The sequence below is a fragment of the Crinia signifera genome, chromosome 4 (assembly GCF_055691185.1).
Source record: "Crinia signifera chromosome 4, ASM5569118v1, whole genome shotgun sequence".
Taxonomy (NCBI): domain Eukaryota; kingdom Metazoa; phylum Chordata; class Amphibia; order Anura; family Myobatrachidae; genus Crinia; species Crinia signifera.
In genome coordinates, this window is record NC_139220.1 from 11,311,915 (window position 1) to 11,322,584 (window position 10,670).

At 52.0% G+C, this 10,670-nt stretch overlaps 1 protein-coding gene across 1 annotated transcript; it reads right to left on the reverse strand.

Moving 5' to 3' along the window:
- Positions 1 to 6,083: 6,083 nt before the first annotated feature.
- LOC146072208 (uncharacterized) lies at positions 6,084 to 10,154 on the reverse strand. The gene is made up of 3 exons (XM_083179538.1): positions 10,141 to 10,154; positions 7,194 to 7,475; positions 6,084 to 6,193 (listed from the first exon to the last, which is right to left on the reverse strand). Exons 2-3 carry the CDS (start codon positions 7,402 to 7,404, stop codon positions 6,084 to 6,086), a joined length of 321 nt encoding a protein of 106 aa, XP_083035664.1. The 5' UTR covers positions 7,405 to 7,475; positions 10,141 to 10,154.
- Between the last annotated feature and the right edge of the window lie 516 nt (positions 10,155 to 10,670).

Here is a 10,670-nt window from a genome sequence, read left to right on the forward strand (position 1 = left end):
GGGGGGGGGGGGGGGGGGGGGGGGAGCTGTCACTCAGATTATAGCCACAGACTCAGTTACACCAATCACAAAAGCTAGTACATAAAGAGGCATCATGCAGGGAATGTACTTAGAATAAAGACTAATTTTCTAAGATAATTATTACGTTACACTAGACTCAATTAATTTGAAATACAGGTTTTTGTTTATTGTGGTACAAAATGTAAAAAAATACTGATAAAGATGTAAATGAAAGACTATTATCACTGTAATTATCTATTGTATCCAACGGGCATTGTCCAAGGGGGATACGGTCACTAGGTCCACAAGGGGAAGGTCCACATGCATTGGGTTGGCTAGTGATGGTCAATATGAATTAATGTGGACCCACCTGAAGGTCGACAGGGTCATTAGGTCGACATGGGCTAGGTCGACAGTCAAATGGTCGACATGGGGTTTTTCACATTTTTTGTGCTGACATGTGCGGACAGGCGGTATTTCATGCCCTACCATCCACTAGGGCGTGGTTGGAGAATAAAATAGTGTGCCGAGCACAGCGAGGCGCCATGCCAAAAAAGGAGGGGGGGGGGGCACGGTGCACTTTTTTGGTGTCCATGTCGACTGTCGACATTTGGGATAAAAAATGTGAAAAACCCCACGTCGACCTAGCCCATGTCGACCTAATGCATGTGTCAATCTAATGACCCTGTTGACCTTTAGGTGTGTAGACCTTGATGCATGTCGACCAAGAGAATGCTGAACACTAGGTGCCCCCTGATCGGTACTAGGTACCTCCTGAATAGTCCCACTACTAAAAGCAAGTGGAAAGTAACCAGGGGCAGATTGGGATGGAAAACCAGCCCAGTAAATCTGGGAAAGCAGCCCTACAAAAGGGGTGGAGTCAATAAATGGGTGGAGTCTGTTGAGGGCCGTGTAGGGGGGGAAGGAAGGTAGGGAAGCCCTTCTCAAAAGCAGTAACCCCCTTTTGCCTTTGCGGGGGAGAGATTGAGAGAGAGAGAGAGATAGGGGCCCATTTATCATTAATCGAATTTCCAATGCAATCTGGGCAGAATATTACCGCCCAGGATCGCATTGTAAAATGTATGAAATTGGAGTGCGCAGGGACAGGGCTGCGAATGAAGCCCATCCCTGCGAAGCCCTGACCTGTGCTGACCCCTCTGACCACACTGCCCTGGCAGTGCGATGTGCGATGCAGTGCGGGCAGTACGATGTGTAGCCATAGGCTACAATGGGCTATCGCCATATCAGAATGGCGATAGCTCAGGGATGCGAAGCCGGCTGCACCATGTTGATACATCCCCAATACAAACCTATGGGGGATGCAGCCGACTTCGCTGCAGGGGGGAATCGCAGCAGGGATCGAAATACATTTGGGGGATACTTAATATTTAGCTGCAAATATTACTTGATAAATGCAGCCCATAGAGAGAGAGGGATCGCAGAGAGAGATAGAGACGGATCGTAGAGAGAGATAGAGAGACGGATCGCAGAGAGAGATAGAGAGAGATGGATCGCAGAGAGAGATAGAGAGAGATGGAGAGAGATGGATCGCAGAGAGAAATGGAGAGAGAGGGATCGCACAGAGAGAGAGAGATGGATCGCAGAGAGAGAGAGATGGATAGCAGAGAGAGATGGAGAGAGAGGGATCGCAGAGAGAGAGAGAGGGATTACAGAGAGGGATAGAGAGAGATGGATCGCAGAGAGAAATGGAGAGAGAGGGATCGCACAGAGAGAGAGAGATGGATCGCAGAGACAGATGGAGAGAGAGGGATCGCAGAGAGAGAGAGATGGATCGCAGAGAGAGATGGAGAGAGAGGGATCGCAGAGAGAGATAGGGACGGATCGCAGAGAGAGATAGGGACGGATCGCAGAGAGAGATAGAGAGAGATGGATCGCAGAGAGAGATAGAGACGGATCGCAGAGAGAGATAGGGACGGATTGCAGAGATAGAGAGAGAGGGATCGCAGATAGAGAGAGATGGATCCCAGAGAGAGCTAGAGAGAGGGATCGCAGATAGAGAGAGGGATCGCAGAGAGATAGAGATGGATCGCAGAGAGAGATGGAGAGAGAGGGATCGCAGAGAGAGATAGGGACGGATCGCAGAGAGAGATAGGGACGGATCGCAGAGAGAGATGGATCGCAGAGAGAGATAGAGACGGATCGCAGAGAGAGATAGGGACGGATTGCAGAGATAGAGAGAGAGGGATCGCAGATAGAGAGAGATGGAGAGAGAGGGATCGCAGAGAGAGATAGGGATGGATCGCAGAGAGAGATAGAGAGAGATGGATCGCAGAGAGAGATAGAGACGGATCGCAGAGAGAGATAGGGACGGATTGCAGAGATAGAGAGAGAGGGATCGCAGATAGAGAGAGATGGATCCCAGAGAGAGATGGAGAGAGTTGGATCGCAGAGAGAGCTAGAGAGAGGGATCGCAGAGAGATAGAGATCGTCGAGAGAGAGAGAGAGGGATTGCAGAGAGAGAGAGGGATCGCAGAGAGATAGGGATCACAGAGAGAGAGAGGGATCGCAGATAGAGAGCGAGGGATCGTCGAGAGAGAGAGAGGGATCGCAGAGAGATAGGGATCGCAGAGAGATAGGGATCGCAGAGAGAGAGAGAGGGATAGCAGAGAGAGAGAGAGGGATAGCAGAGAGAGAGAGGGATCGCAGAGAGAGAAAGAGAGGGATTGCAGAGAGAGTGAGGGACCACAGAGAGAGAAAGAGAGCGAGGGACCGCAGAGAGAGAGAGAGGGACCGCAGAGAGAGAGCGAGGGACTGCAGAGAGAGAGAGCGAGGGACCACAGAGAGAGAGAGAGGGACCGCAGAGAGAGAGCGAGGGACCGCAGAGAGAGAGCGAGGGACCACAGAGAGAGAGAGAGGGACCGCAGAGAGAGAGCGAGGGACCGCAGAGAGAGAGCGAGGGACCACAGAGAGAGAGAGAGGGACCGCAGAGAGAGAGAGCGAGGGACCACAGAGAGAGAGAGAGCGAGGGACCGCAGAGAGAGAGAGAGCGAGGGACCGCAGAGAGAGCGAGAGCGAGGGACCGCAGAGAGAGCGAGGGACCGCAGAGAGAGAGCGAGGGACCACAGAGAGAGAGAGGGAACACAGAGAGAGAGCGAGGGACCGCAGAGAGAGAGAGAGAGGGACCGCAGAGAGAGCGAGGGACCACAGAGAGAGCGAGGGACCGCAGAGAGAGAGAGAGAGAGGGACCGCAGAGAGAGAGAGAGCGAGGGACCGCAGAGAGAGAGAGAGCGAGGGACCGCAGAGAGAGAGCGAGGGACCACAGAGAGAGAGAGAGAGACTGCAGAGAGAGAGAGCGAGGGACCGCAGAGAGAGAGAGAGAGCGAGGGACCGCAGAGAGAGAGAGCGAGGGACCGCAGAGAGAGAGAGCGAGGGACCGCAGAGAGAGAGCGAGGGACCGCAGAGAGAGAAAGCGAGGGACCGCAGAGACAGAGAGAGCGAGGGACCGCAGAGAGAGAGCGAGGGACCGCAGAGAGAGAGAGAGCGAGGGACCGCAGAGAGAGAGAGAGCGAGGGACCGGAGAGAGAGAGAGAGCGAGGGACCGCAGAGAGAGAGAGAGCAAGGGACCGCAGAGAGAGAGCAAGGGACCGCAGAGAGAGAGAGAGCGAGGGACCGCAGAGAGAGAGAGCGAGGGACCGCAGAGAGAGAGAGCGAGGGACCGCAGAGAGAGTGAGACCGCAGAGACAGAGAAAGAGAGGGACCGCAGAGAGAAAGAACGAGGGACCACAGAGAGAGAGAGAGCGAGGGACCGCAGAGAGAGCGAGGGACCGCAGAGAGAGAGAGAGGGACCGCAGAGAGAGAGGGAGAGCGAGGGACCGCAGAGAGAGAGCAAGGGACCGCAGAGAGAGAGAGTGAGGGACCGCAGAGAGAGCGAGGGACCGCAGAGAGAGAGAGAGTGAGGGACTTCAGAGAGAGAGAGAGCGAGGGACCGCAGAGAGAGAGAGAGCGAGGGACCGCAGAGAGAGTGAGACCACAGAGACAGAGAGAGAGAGGGACCGCAGAGAGAAAGAGCGAGGGACCGCAGATAGAGAGAGAGCAAGGGACCGCAGAGAGAGAGGGACCGCAGAGAGAAAGAGAGAGAGGGACCGCAGAGAGAGAGAGATAGCGGGGGACCGCAGAGAGAGAGATAGGGATAGCAGAGAGAGAGGGAGATAGGGATAGCAGAGAGAGAGGTACCGCAGAGAGAGAGAGGGATCGCAGAGAGAGATAGAGGGATCGCAGAGAGAGAGAGAGGGACCGCAGAGAGAGAGGGACTGCAGAGAGAGGGACCGCAGAGAGAGAGAGGGACTGCAGAGAGAGAGGGACCGCAGAGAGAGAGAGAGGGATCGCAGAGAAAGAGAGGGATCGCAGAGAGAGAGAGGGATCGCAGAGAGATAGAGAGAGAGGGACCGCAGAGAGAGAGAGAGAGAGGGACCGCAGAGAGATAGAGAGAGGGGTCACAGAGAGATAGAGAGAGAGGGGTCACAGAGAGATAGAGAGTATGGGGGGTTGCAGAGAGATTCGTGGGAACCCCTCCCCCACCCGCGGGCACCCCCCCCCCCCCACCCGCGACCCTCCCGAAATTCGCGGGCAGCAGGGGCTGTACAGAAGCAGAAGTACTCACTGTTGATGTCTGGGGGCCACTGGAGGAGGAAGGTGCTGGCCGGTGGAGACAAATGAGCCACTGTAGGGCTTCAGATCCCCCGGAGCTTTTACCCTTCCAGCCGCTGCCACGGTTGTGTCAGTCAGCGTGCTCTGCGGTGTCAGTCAGTGTGCTCTGCGGTGTCAGTCAGTGTGCTCTGCGGTGTCAGCCAGTGTGCTCTGCCACTGCTCTTCAGGCCACTGGTCCGGCCCGGAAAACATGCAAACATGCATGGTCCGGCCCGACAGAGGGGGGGGTTTGGACCAGCCCACCGGGAAATTGCCCAGTGTCCCGGTGGGCCAATCCGCCCCTGAAAGTAACAAGTGTACATGGGTAATGACGTACCTCCCAACTGTCGCAATTTTTGCAGGACAATTCAAATTTTTTGGCAGAAGTGTCCCGCAGTAGTGTGGCAGTTGGGAGGCCCCTTATTCAACGCTGCTCTGAGCTTAGCAGGCAGCAGTGTCCCCCAGTAGGGTGGCGGTTGGGAGGCCCCCTGCCCTTCAATGCTCTGAGCTTAGCAGGCAGCAGTGTCCCCCGGTAGGGTGGCGGTTGGGAGGCCGCTGTCCTTTAATGCTCTGAGCTAAGCAGGCAGCAGTGTCCACCGGTAGGGTGGCGGTTGGGAGACCCCCTGTCCTTCGCTGCTCTGAGCTTAGCAGGCAGCAGTGTCCCCCGGTAGGGTGGCGGTTGGGAGGCCCCCTGTCCTTCGATGCTCTGAGCTAAGCAGGCAGCAGTGTCCCCCGGTAGGGTGGCGGTTGGGAGGCCCCCAGTGTAATAATGGGGCAGATGTATTAAGCCTTAACAAGAGATAAATGCAAGGGTGATAAGGGCCCTTATTCTGATTTGTGCGTACTTTCCCGAATTCTTACGGTGCGGTCCGCACGCCACGCTATGCGGTGGCGTACGGCCAACGTCCGTAGAAACGCCCACGTGTCCTCCGCATTCGGACGGACTCACTCTTTAAGAACAGGGCGTGTGTACGGACGACATACAAACCGTGCGTGTGCGGTGGAAACGTACAGATTCTGCACGGTCTTCCCGCACAAGCACGGTCTTACCGCGTCAGAACGTACGGGAAGCTGTCCGTACGCACCGATGCGGAGTATTTACGCTCAATCCCACACTTTTTTCCTGAGTACACACAGCGATCACATGACCCACTTAGGCAATTAGGCAACCTGATGAAAAAGGGATTGTTATCAATTTCAATCAATTAAATGCTCATCTATACTGACCCACATTCCTACTACATTCATTACACACATTAACCCTTACAGCATGTGACCCTAACATACATCTATATACACTATTTACATTTGGCTTATTTAAAAGATTTTAAACAAGTTACACATATACTTTTGCATGTTAGAAAAAAACACTGACAACTTTGAACTTTAAATAACTATTTATTAATCGAAAGAACACAAAATATTATTCAAATAAATTAATTTGGCCCATCTATGAGCCGGTCCATTTCGGCCAAAATCTGCCGCATGTGGGCTCTAATTCGTAGGAGGGCCCCACGGCGACCCTCCTCTGCTTGGGCAGGCTCATCTGTGGAGGAAATACAAATTGAAAAAATAATAATGATATTCATGCATACATTTAACATAGTCATACATACATTTTAAACATGCACCGTGACAGGTGTGTGTGTATATGTATCTATATATATATATATATATATATATATATATATATATATATATAGACACATATATACCGGTAACTAAATATATGACACATACACCTATACATACATGCATTCATACTACATTGAAAGCCTGATTTGTGCCCTATACCCTTTACTCTGTAGAACACCTCACAGTCATACTGCTCCTTCTCAATCCAAACCCACCCATGACTAAGCTCTGAGAAGCATGTCACGCACTGCACCAATCACAATTCTGCAAACAAAGTTCAGTGTCTGTTATATGATGGAGCCTGGCAGGGGAGTTACACAACTCTCAGGAATGCACAGTACATTGGTGCAATCAAGCATGGCTTGCCTGCTGATGGTCTGCTCCAGAAATCATTGTCATAATGGCAGTTAGGGGAAGCTGCAGCACTAACCCACTCCCATGCTCAAAAGCATTACTAAGACCAAATCAACACACAATTATGGTGCAAAACATACATGCAGACCGCAGGGGGTGGTTAGCTAGAGGAGGGCCCAGGGGCACTGACCACTTGTTACTCCAGTCTAAGCCACGCCTGTCCATACTCCATTTATGCCATACTGAATCTAGTTTACAAAGATCAATCACCAGTAAACTCTACTCACCTATATGAGGCTTTCTTCCAGGATACTGATTAACTACACAGGTTCAGTGGCACTTAAAATCGACATGAAAGCCATCCGCACAACCTGTGTCATTAATATGTGTCCAGGATGAAAGGGATGGTTTGCCCACCCTATCTAACCCCTAAGTGTGTCTGTTGCTACCCAGTTTGTTTTATCACTTTATAGTATTGAAAAAAACAATTGAATCACCAGTGCTACAAAGCAAATAGAAGATGACAAAAGGAATAATGAATCTTTATCTATACATACCAATTTCTGGTGCCTGCACCACCTCACAGGCCTCCTCTTCTCCTGTGGACTCCACATGTGGCACCTCCTCCTCTTCGGCCACCTCGTCCTCCACTGCCACCACCTCCGCTGCCCAGACCTCCTCCTCCACTTCCTCCCTTTGCTCTTCCTCCCTTTCGTCTTCCTCTACTTCCTCCGCCACCCCTTCATCAATGGCAACCTCCTCCGCCATTACTGCCTCCGCATCCTCCTGGGCCTGGGAGGCCTCTGAGTCTTGTCGGGCCTGTCTTGCTCGTTCCCGTGCTGTGTTTGGGAAAAGACAAAAAAGTGGCAATTAGTGGTAATTTGTATTAAGCCTTATCAACCTATAAATGCAAAGGTTATAAGTATTGATAATTGTACAGCCAAACAGCTCCTTAGTGGCCTTTACAAAACACAGGCTGTAACATGGCAGGTATGCTGTGACATTTGGACCATTGTAAGCATCACAAACATTAATCCTACACAATGACATATTTTATCACCATTACAGGGTGTCAAACAGGAAGTAGCACACATATAGTGTATGCCATGTTTCACTCATGATCAGGCTGGTGACCTTATTGCCTTAAATAAGGTCATGTAAGCAATCATGGACAAATGGCCATTTAGGGCCTTATTCGAGTTCACTCTTTCTGACAAAATCCTTCTTAGATGGACAAAACCATGTGCACTGCAGGGGGGCAGATGTAACATGTGCAGAGAGAAATAGATTTGGTGATTTTTTGGTGATTCTTTGCAGGGTAAATACTGGCTGCTTTATTTTAACACTGCAATATAGATCTCACTTTGAAGTAAAACCCCACCCAAATCTAATTAGATCTGCACAAGTTACATCTGCCCCCCTGCAGTGCACATGGTTTTGTCCATCTAAGAAGGATTTTGTCTGAAAGAGGGAACTCGAATAAGGCCCTTAATGTATAAACACTCACATCTCGCTATGCGGGCCCTGATTTGCTGGAGCAAATCTGGCTGGCGTCGTCTCAAGTCGGACCACCGCCGCTCCAGCTGTGCGATGGTCCGCCGCACCTGCGTTCGTGCGAATATTCGGCGGCGGGCCACCGCATAAGCATTCCGCTTCTGGCGGTTGGTTACAAATGGGCCCGCCCGCCCCAGCCTGGTCTCCATAACGGAGACCAGTGTTCGCAGCTCCGCGGGTGAGAATGGGGCTGCTCTCCCATAGGCCGCCATCTTAGCAATGGCACAAATCAAACAATCATGTGCTGTCATTGGTTGATCAGAGTGATATTTGGTATTAACTTTATTGTTCATTTTTACACTGACAGCGTGTATGCGCCCGAACAGACGGCTAACCCATTGCATCGCACACCCATCCTAAACAGACAGTGTAAAATAAGATGGAAACACATTATATATCATCTATACCAGTGGTCGAAGTGGGGCGGTATACAACGGTATACCATACCGCCACTTCTCCACTGTCAGTCATTTTTTTTTTTTTTTAAGTAATAGGAGTGTGCAGACTAGTGTCTGCACACTGCTATTACTATATGCATAGCACAGCAGGCCCAGCCCTGACCGGGTTAATGGGGCCGGAGGCAGGGGCGAGCATTAATTGACAGCCCAGAGCTGCCAACGATTGGGGGAGGCAAAAGAAGGAGGAAGCTTAGGACTCACGTGAGGGGAAGAGGGCAGCGTGCGGCAGGAAGGTGAGGAGGAGAAGCATGGGTCCAGCCACCTTGATTGGAACCCCGCAGCCAGCCGGAGAAGAGAGAGCGGTGAGTGACGGCACGGGAGCGAAGAGGAAGAAGGCCACGCGTCACCGTGACCCCCGCCGACCTCCAGCCGGGTGAGTCAGACGGGAGGCGCAGTGCAGCATCGCCCGACCTGCCGTGTGCACAGGAGGCTGTGACCCCCGCTGACCTCTACACACAGCGGGCGTCGGGAGCGGGGAGGCGCAGTGCAGCAGCGCCTGTCAAGCAGAGAGAGAGAGAGAGAGCGCCTGCACACATGGCTGGCTCTCTCTGTAGTGCTGGACTCGGCAGTGCTGGGCTCTGTAGTGCTCCACTCTGTAGCGCTGGATTCTGTAGGGCTGGGCTCTGTAGTGCCCCACTCTGTAACACTAGGCTCTGTGAGGGGCTGTAGGACTCTGTAGGGCTGGGCTCTGTAGTGCCCCACTCTGTAACACTTAGCTTTGTGAGGGGCTGTAGGACTCTGTAGGGCTGGGCTCTGTAGTGCCCCACTCTGTAACACTGGGCTCTGTGAGGGGCTGTAAGTACAGCCCCTCACAGAGCCCAGTGTTACAGAGTGGGGCACTACAGAGCCCAGCCCTACAGAGTCCAGTGCTACAGAGTGGAGCACTGCCGAGTCCAGCACTACAGAGCCCAGCAGCCGTGGGACCCAGTACTTGCCGGCCATCCTGTGTAGCTGGGTCCCACACTAGCGTTCCCTGGAGGGTACACAGCACCGGCGTAGATCTGTGAACCCCAGCCAACCCCTGTCTCCCTATCCCTGCAGCAAAGAGACAACCATTTATTTATTTATTAAATATACTTATTTATATGCCAGCAGCCCACCAAGCCACCATGTGAGATGAGCTGCATCGGGTGCTGGGCCGGGGTCAGGGTGCCTGGGGACATGACCACGCCCACTTTACCAATGACCACGCCCATTTTAAAAGTAGCCACGCCCCCTTGCCCCGAGCGCGCACGCCTTCGGCGCGCGAATAATTACATCCTTATTTTTTGCATACCCCCACTTCTAAATTTCCACTTCGAGCACTGATCTATACCATCCACCAAACATGGGTATAAGCAACAGGTGAAATAGTCTGCATCACTAGACACTTACACCTAACTCCACAAGGTACTAAACAGCTATTTTATAATGAAAGCTATGCAGCAGAAACATAGCAAATAGTGGCAGACCTTTTCCAAAAATTAGGCCATGCTGGCATGTGTACACTTACCTTCTACTGGGCCATACTACAGAGGTGGAATGAAAAGTAGCTAGCATCCAGCCTGAATGTGGAGTGCTTTCACATGTGATTTGGATGCTAGCACTGATTACTTGTGGCTAAGTGGTGGACTGGATTTACATATGGAATGGGTAGTGTCAGTTGTACTACATACCAAACAAGTGCACAGTACAGATGTACATTTACATTTCATGTGTGACCTCAGTTTTATTTTGTCATTGGTGTTGGAATCTGCATTTAGCTACTAAATCAGACTTACTCAGTTTGCCAGGTTTTTGAGAAATATTTTTCCACACCAAGGGGCGTCCCGTATGCGCCGCACGGTTGACGCTGGCGTACGGAACGCGGCCGTACGGAACGCAGGTTGCAGCTGATTAACGCCAATTACAGAAATAGTATTTAAAGTTGTCCTAGAAAGGCAAACAGTTGTTGCAAACGGATTCAGTATTGAATCCCGGCGGTCGGGATCCCGACGCCGGAATCCCGACAGCCGAAATGCCGACAAGGGGGGGACGTGGATC

Coding starts and splice junctions, on each gene's coding strand:
- LOC146072208 (XM_083179538.1), bottom strand. CDS start 7,404: ATGGCGGAGGAGGTTGCCATTGATGAAGGGGTGGCGGAGGAAGTAGAG. Junction 6,194..7,193: donor GGTGCAGGCACCAGAAATTG/GTATGTATAGAT, acceptor TTTCCTCCACAG/ATGAGCCTGCCCAAGCAGAG.